Source organism: Panicum hallii, chromosome 7 (assembly GCF_002211085.1).
Source record: "Panicum hallii strain FIL2 chromosome 7, PHallii_v3.1, whole genome shotgun sequence".
Taxonomy (NCBI): domain Eukaryota; kingdom Viridiplantae; phylum Streptophyta; class Magnoliopsida; order Poales; family Poaceae; genus Panicum; species Panicum hallii.
The window spans coordinates 48,016,498-48,033,869 of NC_038048.1; the positions used below are offsets into that span (position 1 = coordinate 48,016,498).

The following is a 17,372-nucleotide window of genomic DNA, read 5'->3' on the forward strand; positions in this document are numbered from 1 at the left end:
AGTGATCTTCTTTCCTGTTGTAGTAAAAAAATATAAAAAATATTGGTTACAGAAATGGCCGACAGCTAAACCTACTCGAAATGTGTATCGCGCGTCATGATCGGATATGACCTAGCATACAATGACTTAAGATTTATACTGGTTGAGGCAATCGTGCCTTACGTCCAGTCGGGTCAGTCGGATGTATTGTTTGATGTGGCAGAACCGCCCGAATTAATTTGGCTCAAGTGCACTAACTATCATCCAGAAAGACGAGCTGGCTACCATGCACTTCTAACAGAGCAATCCGACAGTCTGTCGGGTAAATCCCGATGCAACCACTTAATATTTTGATCGAAATAAAGCATACACTTAACTCGCACGAAGGCAAGTCTAGAGATTACAACATACTGTAGCTTTTACCTCGCAAGTCTGACAATTATTTATTACAAGCCGAGTTTTTAAAACAATTACTTCAGAGTTCCAAACATAAACCCTTTATTCAGAGTTTAAAAGCAGCGGAAAGAAAATACGATCATCTATCGTCGATTCAGATACCACGATGAAGCCCGTACGTGGCATCACTCGGAGTTATCGTCGGCCGGGGATGGATCCCACTTTACCGACCAACCAGGAGGCAAGGTACAAGGTCAAGTCAAACCAACTATCATTTCTTCAAAAGACGCACCTGAAAATAGTGCCACAAGTAAAGCTGAGTATACTAATACTCAATAAGACTTACCCGACTATTGGTATGTAAATAACCGGCTCCTAAACATGCACGATGAAGCCCGTACGTAGCATCACTCGGTAGAGTTATCGTTGGCCGGAGACGAATCCCACTCCACGGACTAACCAGGAGGTAAGGTACAAGGCCAAATCAAACCAGCTATCGTTTCTTCAAAAGACGCACCTGCCACGAGCAAGGCTAAGTATACTAATACTCAGCAAGACTGACCCAACTATGTAAATAACCGACTCCTGAACATTCCAACATTCCAAAAACTAGTATTTAAATGATATGTCATTTTATGTGAATTTTTACACTTTTAGCCTTTGAGTTCAACTAGACTTTTATTGCACTTGCTACGACAGATGTGCTATTAAATTTTTAGAGTCATTTATGATCAACTTTGAAAGTTACAAGGGTTTGTTTGCAAAGGTTCACATGTATATGCGCATATACATATACACATATATATTTGCTTAAAAGGTATAGATTTTGATAGGTCGTTGTATACTTCTATTTCTCTTTTATACCTGATTTCTTGTTATAGATCTTTGTTTAGTCTTTTAGACACCCAGGGTGTCACACTTGAGCCCAGGTGCTCGTGAGAGTTGGGGAATTATAAACTTTCGAGCGGAAGTTGTGAGGTTTGAGAGTCTATGGTTCGGATCTATCGAGAGATAGCATCTCTTTCCTAGGAGGATGATCCTTACTTTTATAGCCCAAGAGGAACTCCATTATAGGGGAGCTAAAGGTGCAAGGATAGAAAGAGAGAACTCCCAATCCCACCGGTCGGGGTCGTCAATTTCGTCAGTCGGGTCTGCCCATCCCGTCAATCGAGTCTTCTGATGACCACCGTCCAAGTCCTGCGTCGTGGGGTGAGCGTCTTATCTTGTCCCTGCGCGTCATGCTCCGTCGATCGGAGGTTGTGGGGACGTCGATAGGTATGATATGACTGTCACGCCCCGTCCTTTTTGCGCCATGCCCAGTCACTCCGTCGTGACGGTGGCGTGCCAGCCATATCATGATGATGTTACGACCCATCCTTTCACAAGGTTGGGGCATGTAGAAATAGTGGCAACCTGCTGCCACAGCAGAGGGTACTATGACCACCCCCGTGGAACGAGTGGTTGACCGTGTTCGACAAGTTGACCCCGAGGCTCATCCTTATCATCTGCACCTACTCCTGGGGCTCGCTAGTACGCTGGGCTTGGCCTCCCGACCAGCCTAGCGGTTGGGGAGGTGCGCACGTGCAGGGCGGAGCCCTGTCAGAGTCTTCAGTCGGAGCCATGGTACAGACATGGTCTCCGATCACCTCCCAGGTCGGGGGCATAGGTCAGGCTTGCCCTGACCGACTTCAGTCGGGATAACGGGCCTGGGCTGTTTGGACAGAGCTATCGACTACGAAGAAGGGCGCTCGTCCGGGCACATTCTCGGGCTGGTCAGCAAGAAGTAGGCCCGCTGGGGACATCGGGTCCCTAGACCCATCAAGAAATAAACACAGAGGAAAGACGAACCTTATGATTTTCCGTTTTGATATACCCACTACAGGAAAATAGTATATTTTCGTCGGCCGACGAAAATAGACCTAATGCCGTCGAAAATAGCTATTTTTGTCGGCCAACCGACAAAATTAGGCCGATGAAATAAAGTAGACGAAAATAGGCGCTTTTTCGTCGGCTGCCGACGAAAATAACTTTTCGTCGCCCAATACGACCGACGAAAATATGGTCGTATTTTCATCAGCCTAAGTGGCCGATAAAAATACGTAATATTTTCGTCGGCTTTAATGGCCGACGAAAATAATCGGATCCCTGCTAAAAAAAAGAGGAATCTTCTTCACCATAGCTCCAGCTTTGCACACTGCCAGTGACACCGCGAGAATAGCATTTGCTCCAAGCTTTGTATATGCAAGACATCATCAGATGAAATCAGTACGAACAATGCAAGATGCAAGCCAAGTTTAGGATTTAGGAACATAAGTATCAAATCCATGATACCTTTTGTTTACACCAGCCCCATTCGTTGGAGGTTCCATCAAGCTGCTAGATCATAGAACACTTCTTCGAACACAAGAACAATAGTTTCCTAAATAACATAGCTGCATAGTACTTTTTTTATTTTTAATTCTTCGGCAACAGAATAGACATTACTTCCAGACGGGTAATGAAAACCAAAAGGTCCATAAGAGCCACACTTAAACTGTGTGGTTGTCTGAAACTCCAAACTGTCGCCTTGATTTTTACATTCAGTAACCATAAACTATCGACATTTCATGGACATGTAGATACCAATCTTGGTCATAGCCCATGTTCCTATCTCCAATAATACACCGTGCCAATAACCAGTCTGCATGCAGCAAGTCTAAGTCTAACAACCAGGAACAAGTCCAGACAGTACATACTTACTACTTACGATTTCCAGAAACAAATTCCATATAAAAGCCAATTTTGGCAAATTCTTGTGTATATCCAAACATTAAAAAAATATAGCTTCATATCCTGAACACCAAGTTAGATAATGGGGAAATTCCCTGCAAGGCCCTCAAATAAATCACGCTTCCTTCTACGGCCCTGCAAAATTGCAACTTCCTTATTTGACCCTGATTTCATTTTCCTTCCCTTCGATGGCCCTGCCGTTACATCTGCAGTTAACTCCAGTTAAATGACTGTGAAAAGACAATAGTACCCCTGGCGGTGCGCGTGCGCCCCTTGGCGCCTCCGCCGCGTGCGCAGCCCTAGGGGTGGGCCTCCTCCGCGCGTGCCCCTGGGGAGCCCTCCGCCGCGCCCCTGGGGTGACTCTGCTCCCGAGTCCGCGCGCTGCCGCCCGCCGCCCGCCCGCGCGCCGCCACCCGCCTTCCACGTGCCGCCCGCGCGCCGCCGCCCGCCACCCGCGCGCCGCTCGGCCGCCGCTGCCCGCCCGCCGCCGCTCGCCCGCATGCAGCCCGCCCGCCGCCCGCGCGCCGCTCAGTCCAAGAAATTTTTACTTCTCACCTCAAACCTCAAATCCTAACAGATTGGCCTAACGGGTCTAACGGGAGGGTCATGGAAGAGAACGAAAATAAAAAGGAGGCCACAAAAGGGCGTTTCAGTTTTCCAGGGCCATAGAAGGAAGCGTGATTTGTTTGAGGGCCTTGCAGGAAATTTCCCCTTAGATAATTCCTATCAGCTGGAGCATTGAATCCCAGATGGTAAGATCTAGAATTTGCAACTGTTAGCTCTTTTCAAATTATTACAGGAATGGATAGAAAACGATGCTTCTGCTATTTATTTACTATGAGATGAGCATTCAAAATTCAAATTTGAATAAAGCCTTCTGTGCGGTTTCTCAAGTTACTCGCTGTAACTGGCTGGCTGCAACCAGGAATTTGGACCCTGACCTTCAAGCACTGATTGACTACGGCAACAGTAGTACAACAAAACAAGCGATTTGCAAATTTCAGAAAATAAATTTTAGATGGATAAACATTCACACCCCTAAATTTCTGCAAAGGACAAAAATTGAATGAATTATTCGCTGTACATACCATCAAGACCCCATCCCATGTATAAAGGGCAGATGCCAATAGCATCACGGGCTGCGATGAAGGTTTTATCACATGTATCAAGAAGAACAAACAAGAACATGCCATCCAACATATCCACGAATTCTTCCCCATATTCTTCATACTATGTAAAAGCAAGATTAAAAGGTATCACTGCCAGGATTAAATAGCTTATGATGAATGATGATGCATCGATGAAGATAATCAAATTGTTGGCAAAAGTTATGTCACTGTAAAAGGGTGTAAGAAATAGATATGTGGCTTACGAAATGGGCAATAACTTCACAATCATTGCCAGTTTGGAATTGATGAGTTGTCAACTTTGCTTTCAACTCTTCATGGTTATAAATCTCTCCATTCACCTGGAAATGTGAACCAGACGATAAGATGTTGTCCTGAAACAAATATACAAGAACAGAAACATATTTCCTCTAGTTGGTTTATCTCAAGCAAGACTTCTGGTTGGTTCATAATTAATATGAAGTACATAGCATTAATTCAAAGATACCATCAGTATGATTAATATGAAGTAAAGCAAAAATAAATGAAGAAAGGAAACAAAAAAAATCCAAAATGCGAGCGGCGGGGGCAGAGGGGCGGCGGCGGGGGCCGCAGCGTGGGCGGTGTGGGGGGGGGGGGCGAGGGGGGCCGGGGGGGGGGGCGAGGGGGGGCCGCGCGCCCGAGGCGGCGGCGGCGGCGGGGGCCTCGGGGCGGCGGCGAGGGCCGCGGCGTGGGGGTGACGGCGGGCCCGGGGGCGGTAGCGGGAGGGGGGGGGAGAGAACACTTGCATGTGGGCCGGGCCTATAACAAGATCCGATTGAACGGCGCTATTAGGGTCCTTTATTTTCGTCGGCCAAATGGGCCGACGAAAATTGATATATTTTCGTTGGCCTAGGGCAGGCCGACGAAAATAGTCTCTTTGTTTCGTCGGCCAGGGTCTGGCCGACGAAAATATGGATCATTTTTTGTCGGCCTTAGAGTGGCCGACGAAAATAAGTTCTAATTTCGTCGGCCTGTGTTGGCCGATGAAATAAACTATTTATTTTCGTCGGCTTAATTTTGGGCGACGAAATTACATCTGGCCGACGGAATTGAGCTGCTTTGGTGTAGTGACCATCACCAATATAATCAACGCTAAATATTCCATTATTACAAACTGAGTGCCTCTATTAAATAGATTTCTTATGGTGAAATCTGTTTATTCAGATTTGAATCATTATCTTAACACAAATACTTGCATTTTCACTTATTATTCTTTCACTGGTAAATAATGTGTCTATTGACAATGAGACATCTGTCATACTTTATCAATCTCAAGATTTCTTTGCTAGTTTAGTATCGCGGTGGTGTTTATATAGAGCTAAAATATGTATGTATGTGTTCACACTTCACAGTAGTACGTGTATATGAATGTTTGTGTTTGTAATGTATTTTGTAAAGTTTATATAGAAAAGAGAGTGTTGTTTCCATTCTTAAATATATGTCATTGTTGATCTCTTACCCAAACTTTAGCCAACCTTATTTACTCCCTCTATTTCAGAATATAGCTATTTTTAGGTTTTTCCCCCAAATCAAACCTTTTAAACTTTGATCATAAAATAGTAAATCTTAAAGATTGATACATAAAAATGATATTAGTTGATCCATAATGAAATCAATTATCATAACATGTAAATTTTCTATTTAAAATTAATTATTTTTAAAGATATTATTGATCAAAGATGATAATGTTTGATTTTGACCAACTCCATGGGTAGTATTTAATAAATCAGTAAAATAAAATAAAATGAGTACAACTACATCGTCTATCATAAAAAATACTTAAGATATAGTTTGTAGATTTATCTATTTATAAGAATATTTATAAAAAAATTCAAGCGAATGAAAAAAATCATTGAGATAGTTATATTAATTATACGTGGCAGTGGAAGGGGAGAGTGGAGGCGATGAACGCGGGCGCCGCGTCGACCGACCGAGCTTGCCTTGCCCATGGACCGCTCCCCTCCCGTCAGCGTCGCTCGCAGTGGCTGGCCGGCCTCCACGTGCCCATCTGCAGCTAGCTAGTGCATGCACGCATGCATTGTTCTCTCTCCCCTCCCTTATTCTTGGGCGGCTATGGTCGATCGCCATCTCCGGCCATCTCTCCAACCTCGATCGATCTGGTACGGTGCTCAGCTTCTTCCTCCATAGGGCCGGGCATTCTGCTGCTTCGTTGTCTCTCGATCTGCTGCATGCCATTGCCATCGATCGAGCTTCCCTGCAACTTCATTCATCCCGCCGTTTCGTCCTACGCGACATGTTTGGCTGAACAATGTACGCTCGAGCGATCGGCAGGCGGGCTGGGATCATCGCGCGCTTGCCGAGAAATCAACAACAAACAGTTCATCATTTGATCATCGATAGGCGCGCGCGGCGGCAACTAACGGCAGTTGTTGTGTTGATTGAGGGATGAAGCCGGGAACCCTCAAGTCCCGTCGAGGCAGTGCCGGCGACGACGAGGAGGCTTCTGGCGGCGGGGAGTACAGCAGCTTCCCGCTGACCCCGCGCAGAGTGTACTGGTGGTCGTCGGGGCTGCTCAAGGCCGTGGTGGCGCTGGTGATCCTGATGGCCGGCGTGCTGATCGGGCTTGCGGGCAGCGCCAACGTGTCGCGCTACTACTACTACAGCAGCATGGGGTCGTCGTCTCTTTCCCTGAAGGCAGAGGCAGGGGCAGAAGCAGCTAATAACAACAACAACAATGGCGCCGTCGTCGTCGTCCCCGGCGCCACAAGAAGCATCAGCCGCGGCGGCGGCGGCAACAGTAGGAAGAAGAAGAAGATGAGGATGGAAGACGACGACGAAGCAGCAGCAGCAGGCCTTCCTCCTCCGCCGGTGCTGCTGGAGTTCCGTGGGTTCGTGGACCCCGGGCCTCCGTGGGGTCACTCGATGTCGGACCAGGAGCTGTTCTGGCGCGCGTCCATGGCGCCGCGCTTGGAGGAGTACCCGTTCCAGCGCGTGCCCAAGGTGGCGTTCCTGTTCCTGACGCGCGGGCCGCTGCCGTTCGCGCCGCTGTGGGAGCGCTTCTTCCGCGGGCACGAGGGGCTCTACTCGGTGTACGTGCACGCGGTGCCGGGGTACGCGGGGCGCTACCGGCGGTCGTCGCCGTTCCACGGGCGGCAGATCCCGAGCCGGGAGGTGTCGTGGGGATCCATCACGCTGGTGGACGCGGAGAAGCGGCTGCTGGCGAACGCGCTGCTGGACTGGTCGAACCAGCGCTTCGTGCTGGTGTCGGAGAGCTGCGTGCCGGTGTTCAACTTCCGGACGGTGTACGAGTACCTGGTGAACTCGGCGGAGAGCTACGTGGAGTCGTACAACATCGACGTGCCCCAGTGCGCGGGGCGCTACAACCCGCGGATGGCGCCGGAGATCCTGGAGGAGCAGTGGCGCAAGGGCTCCGAGTGGTTCGAGCTCAGCCGGGAGCTGGCCGTCGACGTGGTGGCGGACCAGCGCTACTACGCGCTGTTCCGGCGGCACTGCACGCCATCGTGCTACCCGGACGAGCACTACATCCCGACGTACCTGCACCTGTGGCACGGCGCGCGCAACGCCAACCGGACGGTCACCTGGGTGGACTGGTCGCGCGGGGGGCCGCACCCGGCGCGCTTCGGCAAGGCCGCCACCACGGCGGCGTTCGTGGCGGCCATCCGCAACAACGGCACAAGCTGCCTGTACAACGGCAGGCCCACCACGGTGTGCTACCTCTTCGCCAGGAAGTTCGCGCCCAGCGCGCTGGGGACGCTGCTCAACCTCAGCACCACGCTGCTAGATTTCTGATCAGATACGATAGATCATCAACGTGCATTATTATGAATTGCATTTGCATGCATTATGATTTATGATCGAGTTTCATCATCTGATGATTGATCTATCGATGATCATCATCATCTTCTTATATTACGTAGATCAGATCAGAGTACGTATTGTAAGTGTACATTAATTAAGGATTATTAGTTGACTACTACTCTAGCGAGCTATCTCGTCGGTGATTCATTCGAACAACAGCTAGCTAGCGGTCTCATCAGTTTGACTGCGCTAGGATGAGTTTGGTTCGTTACGTTCTGGAGTGGTTTCTCTAGATAGGGATGTGGCAAGGACATGGACGCCGCAAGGAAATGGATTGCAGCTGCAACAACAGATTGGAGCTCGCGAAATGGATCGCGAGCGTTGCTCTGTTCTTGCAAGCAAGCATCTCTATGCACGATTCATGCAACAAAAGAGGGGCAACCAGCGCAGCCACGTCACATGCAATTTCAGACCGTCGAATCGGCCGGACAGGCGGCACATATTGTGCGAGTTCAGGTCATTTTGCAAAAAAATCTTTGGAATTTAGAGGAATCAACGGCCTCCTCTCTTAAGTAATTTTGCGAAAAACCCCACAACTTTTCTTAGAATTAACCGCCGTCCAACCTTCTCGGTTCATGGCAATTGGCAAAGAAAAATCTTAAGTTTTTATAAAATCAACCCGCCGGTCCTCTCTCTCGATTTTTTTTAAAAAAACACTCAGATTTTAATTAAATCAAACCACAACTCGTTCCATCCGTTACTTCTACATGAGCAACATCATACCTGCAATTTGAACACCAAAACACGTTGAAATCAAAAGTTGTTCAATATAGAATTTGATCAAAAATTCAAAAACTACAACTTCATTATAGAGTAAATTTTAAAATTTAAAATGCTTTCGCAACTCGTTTGCACAAATGCTTGCATGCGATCCGTCGTACATACAATATGGACACCAAAATATTTTTAAATTAAAAAGTGTCCAATACAAAAGTTGCTTAGAATTTTAAAATCTATAGCTTTATTATATAGTACAATTTCAAATTCAAAGCACTTTTATGGTCCATCTAGATAAATGTTTAAATACATCCATTCTACCTACGATTCGGACACCAAAACATCTTTATGTCAAAAAGTTTTGAATACAAAAATTGCTCAAAATTTCAAAACCTTAAGCTTTGCTACACAACAAACTTTTAAAATAAATAATAACCAAAAACACTAAATATAACATAGCTCCATTTCCATACCAAAATAATATCCTACTTAAATAGTAGTGTCACGATAACAGAGAGTCCAAAATATATACCAAGTACAATAACGGGCTGCAGACCATGACACCTACATATACAATAATTACTACTCTGTGCATGAACTAAAGTCTATATAAACTATAATCCGACGATACGAAATACGGGTCCTGCGCGGCAAAGCCGTGCGCCTTTCTAGTGCTGACGAATAGGAGGAGAAGATCGACGGCTCTGCATTTATTTGAGCGAAACTTAAAGTTGTTATTTGAGCGAAACCTAAAGGTTCAACTGAATCTTCTGTGCATTAATTGTGCTTGAACCTGATCTTTTATTGGATTCAATACATGTAGTCCAAATTCGAACTTTAACTCGCTGTAAAGTTCTACAAAAGTTATAGCTGGTATATAGGGCTATAAGTCCTAGATAAAGCTTTAGTCCAAAGGCTCAAAAGGAATGAAAATTAGGCAGCTATGATTATGAACTTTGGCCAAAACTCGAATTTAATTTTAGTGTTCCTCGGAGTCCAAAACAATGAAGAATTCAATATTGAGCCTTCAATATAAATATACAAATCCATCTCTTCTCAAACTTGATCTACTCCATAGAAATTTGATTTTCTTTGCAACAAATAAGTATGCAATTTAACGAAACAATGAAGAATTCAATATTGAGCCTTCAATATAAATATACAAATGCATCTCTTCTCAAACTTGATCTACTCCATAGAAATTTGATTTTCTTTGCACCGATTAAGTATGCAATTTAAGTTCACAAGTAAAGTAATAGAGTGCACATGCTTGGACGACATTTTATTTAGAAAAATCATGACTGCTATAGGTATGGTGTGTGGTGATGCCAATTATTTCTTTATATTCTGACCATTTGATGAGAGTTTAGTAGCTAGACATGTTATAATGTCCAGAAGAACATTTACATTTATAGAAAAACATCCAGAAGGAGATTTATGGAAGATAAATATGGTTTTCTTCCTAAAATAACTGGAAGAGCTGGTAAATTAAAACCTTAGAGTGAACACATAGAGTAGAAAAAAAGAAAGAAAGAAAAAAATAAACACACTCTGTTGAGAGTGGGATTTGAACCCACGCCCTTTCGGACCAGAACCTTAATCTGGCGCCTTAGACCAACTCGGCCATCTCAACGCGTTGGAAATAATCGATAAATGTTTTTAATGTACCTTTTAGTCTTAGAAGGGTCCCTCGGTTGGGTCCTTTACCATTCCTTCCTCTTCCCCCAGGCACCACCTAACCAGGCAAACCCTACCAATACGAATGCGACACCCCAATCAGCTTCCTCCTTCGCTCGCCTGGCTTTCCGAGTGAGGTCTCTCTCCCCGCGTGCGAAGCCTGAGCGGAAGGATGGGTTCCCAATCCATTGGTCCAACAATGGGATTCTCCAAGAATCCCATTGTTGACAGCAGCTGGGAGCCCGTCGGGGACCGCGCCCTCTCAGACGCCATTCTCGACCTACATCTCTATCCAATTCTTCTTCGTCCTCCTCCTCCTCCCCCCCCCCCTCAAATGGAAAAGAAAGAAACATTGTTTTCTCTTTTATGTATATTTATATATATAGGCAACATGTTCGTGCGTTGCTACAGACAAAACTTACGTGTGTATGTTAGAAATGATTTTATAAAAGTGTGACATATTATTATACAATTTGTGCATCTATTTGTATGCTAATTTTGGACAACTAAAACAGTAAAAAATGCAGCCTTACTGCTATGATCGTGTGAGCGCAAAAATCGCTAAATAGAGCTAATTATACATGCTATGATTTACCTCTTTCGTATGAAGAATCATATACATCCTCAGGAGCATTTCCAAAAGGGTAAGAGTGAGAATCTGGTAAGTATATCATGAACTACACATGCTGGAGTAATTAGCTTTGATGTGTGTCGGTGCATCCAGACAGGACTACCTCCTACTAGTGTGCCCAGCCAAGGGGTGCGAGGTTATCCGTAACCTCGCACTAAGCCTTTAGGCGACAGGGTGTACGACCCGGGCCTGACAACCGGGGGCACGGTCTCCGGACCTCCCCCCGCGCTCGGTCCGGCGCCTCCACATGCTCGTGTGGATAAGGTGCTCAGAAACGGCTACCGCGGGTCTGGACCATCGCGGGGTGGTCTTGGGCCCCTACGTGTGGAAGCCGAACCCCAGGGGGCCTGAGCGTCTGGGCCAGCCAGGGGGCCCGGACCTCCCTTCCCACCGGGGAAGAGGTCTGGTGCCGCCACGTGCTCCTGAGGAAGCGGCCGCTAAACCAGCACCGCCATGTGTCGGTGGCAGCTAGCCTTCTACGAGAAGGCAGCCCAACTACCGTATTGAATGCGGGTGGTTGAGGTGCGCGTGCCCGAGACAGGGCATGGGCTGCCCACTGACACGTTGGGCAGGTACGCTGACACCACGGTAAGCCCGCCAGTTACCGAGGCGGCGCGTCGCATCACCGCACCGCGTGCGCGGGCGAGGGGCATGTAGTCACATCACAGCGCCGCTCGCGTGAGCGAAGGGTTATTATGACCTGCTGCAGGAAGGCCACGGCATGCTCTGCTACAATGTGCAAAGGCTACAGCACGGCAGGTCAATATAGCCCCTTCGCCTATCAGCGGGAACTGACCCTTCGCCTATCAGCGGGAACTGACCCTATAGTGACAACACGTCTCCCACTACGCATGTTACTGGGAGCAAACCCTGTGCTAGGGAGACGGCATATGACCATATGCTGGGGAGGATACGCACGGGGATCGAAGAGGAAGATTTCCGAATCTATGGCATTTAAGGCTCTAATGTGTACGTTATTTAACATGTCGCTGGATCCATCTGTTGGGACCCCGCTCAGTGTACGCGCTCCCCTTGAGCCTATAAAAGGGAGAACACGCATGTTAGAACACAGGCTCTCACACACAAAGCTCTCGGAAGCTCTCTCAGATGCTCTCTCTAGTTCGCGCACACACACAAGGAAGTTGACACTCACACAGAGTCAGTTATTCCTCACCAAAATAAGCAATACATCTCACGGTGTCGTAGGGTTTTATGCTCCGGAGGCCTGAACCATTCTAAACCCTTGTGCGCTTTCCGTGTTCATGCACCTCTGGATAAGCATTCATTGACTTCCCCAAACTTATCCTAAATTAGAATTAGGCGGGTGCAGTCCGCCGCCCGGCTGGAAAAATTCTCCGACAATGTGCTTCTTAGGATCTGCATGAAAGATCAATGAAAGTGAAGAATAAGAAGAATCTGAGGTACACTTCCATGAAGTAATAACAGATCCAAGGAAAAGGAAAAGGTCACATGAATTTATCTAGGCCTGGGCGTTCGGATAATTTAGGAATTTCAGGTCGGGTTATTCGGGTAAAGTTCTCACCTCACAGGCATTCTGTTTGTCAGACATAGCACACAAGCACACAGCAGATTCAGAGTTCGTTTTCAGCAATTGCTATTCTACTAATCATAGTCCAACACAAGAATTAGCAATAGGAATAGATGAGGAGTAGATTAGTGGCCGTGCGTCGGCGCAGCAGGCGGCGGGATCTGCTGCTGCGGATGGCGGCGGGCCCGCTGACTGTGGATGTGCGGCTGCGCAGGGCGCTGCGCAGGGCCAGGGACGTGCGTGTCTGCGGCCTGCCAGCAGGCTGGGGGCCGCGGCACGGTCGGCGACAGGGGGGCTGCGGCGGCGGGCTGGCCGGGGGCGCGGAGACGCGGAGCGCGGAGGCTGGAGGCGACGGCACGATGCGGCGCCGGCGCGTCGGGGCGGCCTGGTTGGCAGGCGCGGGTGGGCGGAGGCGCTGGCGGGCGGCGGGGCCGCGGACGCCAATTGGTGGTCGCCTTGGACTAAGGGTCCGTTTGGTTGGGGAGCCGACTTGAATGGAACGGCTCCATTCTAATTTTTGAGAACGGAGCCGTTCCATTCTACGTTTGGTAGGCGGAACAGAGCTACTCCATTTTTTGTTTGGTTGGAGAGCGCGGTGGAGCGGAACCATTCCGTTCTTCGTTTGGTTGGAGAACCATCTCATTCAACGTTCCGCGAAGGGTGGCTTCGAGATCCTCCGGCGGCCCGGGCGGCCTGAGTTCCTCCGGCGGGCAGGAGGGGGGGGCGCTGGGCTCCTTCCGGCGGGGAGCGGCCGCGGGCGCCTGGACGGGGGGCGGCGGCGGCCCTGGGCTCCTCCCGGCGGCGGCCGCGGGCGCCTGGATGGGGGCGGGGCGGGGGGCGGCGGCGCCTGGCCGCCTGGGCTCGGGCGCCTGGATCCCGTCCGCCGGCGGGGAGGCGCGGGGCCGGGGGCGCAGGCGGTGGCGCCTGTGCCGCCTGGGCTCCTTGGCGCCTGGATCCCGTCCGCGGCGGGGAGGCGGGGGGCCGGGGGCGCGGGCGGCGGCGCCTGTGCCGCCTGGGCTCCTTGGCGCCTGGATCCCGTCCGCGGCGGGGAGGCGGGGGCCGGGGGCGCGGGCGGCGGCGCCTGTGCCGCCTGGGCTCCTTGGCGCCTGGATCCCGTCCGCAGCGGGGGGCGGCGGCGGCCCAAGGCTGGGCTCCTTCCGGCGGGGGCGCGGGCGCCTGGATCCCGCCCGCCGGGGGGGGGGGGGTGCGGCGGCGCCTGGCCGCCTGCGCTCCTTCCGATCCCGTCCGTGGGTGTGGGGGGGGGGGGGCGGCGCCTGTGCTCCTTCCGGCGGCGAGGAGCGGCCGTGGATGCCGCCCAGCGGGGAGGGGGGGTGAGGCGGCAGCGAACGAGAGCGCTCGCGTCCGGTCGTTTCGGGCGAGCGCGATCGTTCCGCATCTCACGCGAATATTCCGTACCGGAACCACTCCGCTCTTCGTTGCTTCCAACCAAACGCGCAGAAAAGGTTGAGGCTGCGCGAGCAGTAATAGGTGGAGGTGTTTTTTTTTTGCCCAGTTGTCAACGATGGATGACGTACCAAAAGTCAAAATACCGCAGTCCGCTTTTTAGAAAATAGGTAAAGATTGGTAGTATTATGGGATCAGCGATAGGACGGAAAGACTAAGTTATCTTACTGGCCGCTGCTGAGGTTCACAATGATGGGTTGCAGGGGCCGGAGCATGGTTGCTAGTTGCTACCATACGAGAACGGTTGCGCTGGATGAAAGTCACCACCAGTCTTCTACTTCCATTGTCATCCATGGTGGTCCTTGCAATTTGGATGGGGAGAGAACGCACAGCCTAGAACAAACTCTTAATTTCGCTGCGGATCACTCTATTGATCCTCAATCATCCCCGTCCTCCTCTGTTACTACTGCACACAAGAGGGCAAGTCAGATGATGGATGAAGTTTTCCAACATGCTGTCCTTTCTAGAGTTTTCCGACATGTTGTCTTCTTGAGAGAGCCCAAGCCCGAGCCTGATGGCTTTCATGATGCCCAAGACCCAGCTTGGCATTATTTCCAATCCGTTCAAAACACCTGTTCCTCGGGTGATGCAGGTCCTCTAGCAATGCATCCACCTGATCAAAACCAATCAGAGATTTCTTCAGGTTTGCATGCACCATTCTATTTGATCATTCTGTCAGTCTTTGTGCTTAAAATAACAGACCATGGAAATGTTCAAATTTCATACATAGATCATGGTCCTTTGGTGTTTGTCCCATTGAGTTCTGTATGCATCAGGGGAGATTAGTTAGTTATGTTTAGCGATCATCAATCTGGTTGTGGAACTAGTACTTATTCTTGTTTTCCCCCCCTATGATACTACCACTAACATCCTTCCTCTGATGGGATTCTGCTGAACCTTATCATATCATACCTAATAAAGGCTCGCCAATTCAGCATTATAGAACAAGGACAATGTCTACTTCCTTTGTTAACCCATGAACAGCATGGTGAAGCAACCTCAAAAGTGGGAAAATAGTTTCGATTACACAGCTGTGATTCACAACACTGGGACAGGATCTGCTGTTAAATATACACAGAAAGCACCTTGTTTGCACTCTGTATAGCATCATCCCCTACGGGTGAGGTCAAGATGACAATAAAATGCAGCATAGACCTAGACACATCAAAATTCTGCATGCCCAGTCTAGAAGCAGTTTTCAGGATAGTTGAGGATAAATGTGTTCGCTCATACAAGATTCTTAATTTTCCGTTCGTATTCTCACTGCCGCACAACTAGGCAATGATCATACTGCAGGATATAATATACAATCACATGCTTTTGATAATGGCAGAAAAACTGGCAAATGAGCCAACGGCAAGTGAGGCCTCACTTGTGGAACCAATTGTTGCATGGATGGGATAGGGGAGGTGGGAAATATAAATCTGTAGAAGAATAATTGATTTTGGAAGACTTCAGAGAACACCCAAGCAAATTCAATGTTTGCACAGCATCTGGCACATTCTCATCTAAGGTCTATCCAAGATGCATCTGCTATATAAAAGGGAGAAGAAAAAGTAAGGATATCAATGGCAAATGAATTTGGCAGCAAGAAACCCCCACCTTCCTTCTATTATATACCGTGAAACCTTGTTCCCCAGAAGAACTATGTCACCATCTCTGCAAGAATTGGCGACGGGGACTGCTGTGCTGAGTCTGGTGACTGCTTCGGCTACTGCTTGTCTGCCCCTGTACCATGTGCATGCGCAAGAGAAGCCGGGGGTGAATTTGCATGTACACCAGACGGTTTGGTTTGGGCATTGTTTTTTGATGACTGTGTCTCTCTGAATGATTCCCAGGAAAATGTCATGAGTTCTTCAATAAATTTTGTCCACTCGAGAGGTCCAGGTATGAAGCTCCAACAAAGCAGTGTAGGGGCCATCTTGTTAGGAAATTTATCAAGGAATGCTCGAGTAAAGGTGGTTGTAACTGTGTAGTTCAATGTGGTATAACACGTCTGCAGGTAAATATCTAATGCTTCTGGGAACTCATATTGATGAATAGTTGAATACTGATGTGGTGCTGATGCTGTGTGCACTTCTTTTCACTTTCTTTGTTTTCTTTTTGTTCGATGGGTTTTGGGCACGGGGGGTGGGGCGGGGTCGATTCATGTTCCATGGTTTCACTTTTCGTGCAGCGTCCAGGTATTACGGATGCTGGTTGGTTGAATTGTTTTTACTTTCTTATTCCTTTTGCCCAGGTGTTGTCCACATGAGAAGAGAAGGGTTTGGGTGGGGTCGGGGGGGGGGGGGGGGGGGGGAGGGGGCGGGGCTACGCACATTTGCTGATCTTTCAAAATGAGCTTTTGTCTGTGAATACTTTGGGGAGTTGAAGAACAACCCAAACATACAATTCTAGGCATGTGTAGAATGTGGTCTTGGATGCTGATTAGGGTTCTGAGGGGGTGTTGAAGGACGAAGAGGCTTTATGCCTGGATGCAACATATTATGGGAATGTTGGGAGGTTATCAACCACAGGTGTGCTCCGACAGTTACTAATCTAGTCTCTGTTACTCTATTTTTTCCCCTAATAAAATGATAGCAGAGATGAGCCTTCACCTCATTTCCCCCCCTAAACCCGTTGTAATACTTGTCGGTGTTTAACCGGCTGCCCACCGAGGGATATACCCAAGGTGGTAAGTTTTAGGTGAAGAGACGCCGAGATCAGGAACTCGAAGGTGCAAGGAACACAAAACTTAGACAGATTCGGACCGCGAGGTGTGTAATACCCTACGTCCTGTGTGGTGGTTTGTATTACCTTTGGTGTAGAATGATCTGGAGATCTTGTTTTGAGAGGGTCCCTGTCCTCCCTTATATATCTGAGAGGCCAGGGTTACAAGGATACTAACCAACACCAGCTAAGAAATCGTACCAGAACATATCTCGAGCAGATTCCTTCTGTATCGGTTAGCTTTATCTCCTACTTAAACGGGATAAATAAGAGATAAACGAGATAAATAAGAGATAAGACGGACTTAATCTCTTAAACCTCTTTAAACTACGCTATGTACACAGTCCCGTGGCCCCGGGTCTGACAAGCCTCCGAGCTCTTCGTAGCTGAGTACTGCAGGCTTATCGAGTACTTTTGAAGTAGACTTCGGCTTCTCCTGAAGATCCATCTTGAAGTTCTTCTTCGAGTACTTACTGGCTGCATCGAAACTATG

The 17,372-nt window shown here is 48.6% G+C and overlaps 1 protein-coding gene, 1 non-coding gene and 1 pseudogene across 2 annotated transcripts; 2 read left to right on the top strand and 1 right to left on the bottom strand.

The window, feature by feature from the left end:
• The first annotated feature begins 6,698 nt into the window (after nt 1–6,698).
• LOC112901459 lies at nt 6,699–8,063 on the top strand. The gene is made up of 2 exons (XM_025970385.1): nt 6,699–6,931; nt 7,022–8,063. The coding sequence occupies exons 1-2, from the start codon at nt 6,699–6,701 to the stop codon at nt 8,061–8,063; spliced, it is 1,275 nt and encodes a 424-aa protein (XP_025826170.1).
• A 2,338-nt stretch (nt 8,064–10,401) lies between these two features.
• TRNAL-AAG lies at nt 10,402–10,482 on the bottom strand. The gene has a single exon. It is a non-coding gene; the product is annotated as a tRNA-Leu (tRNA).
• A 2,397-nt stretch (nt 10,483–12,879) lies between these two features.
• On the top strand, nt 12,880–16,784 carry LOC112900925 (annotated as a pseudogene).
• Nucleotides 16,785–17,372: the final 588 nt, after the last annotated feature.

Excerpts from the sequence above, each read along its gene's own strand:
- LOC112901459 (XM_025970385.1), top strand. The coding sequence starts at position 6,699 with ATGAAGCCGGGAACCCTCAAGTCCCGTCGAGGCAGTGCCGGCGACGAC. Across the intron at positions 6,932-7,021 it reads TACAGCAGCATGGGGTCGTC|AAGCATCAGCCGCGGCGGCG; the intron begins GTCTCTTTCCCT and ends CGGCGCCACAAG.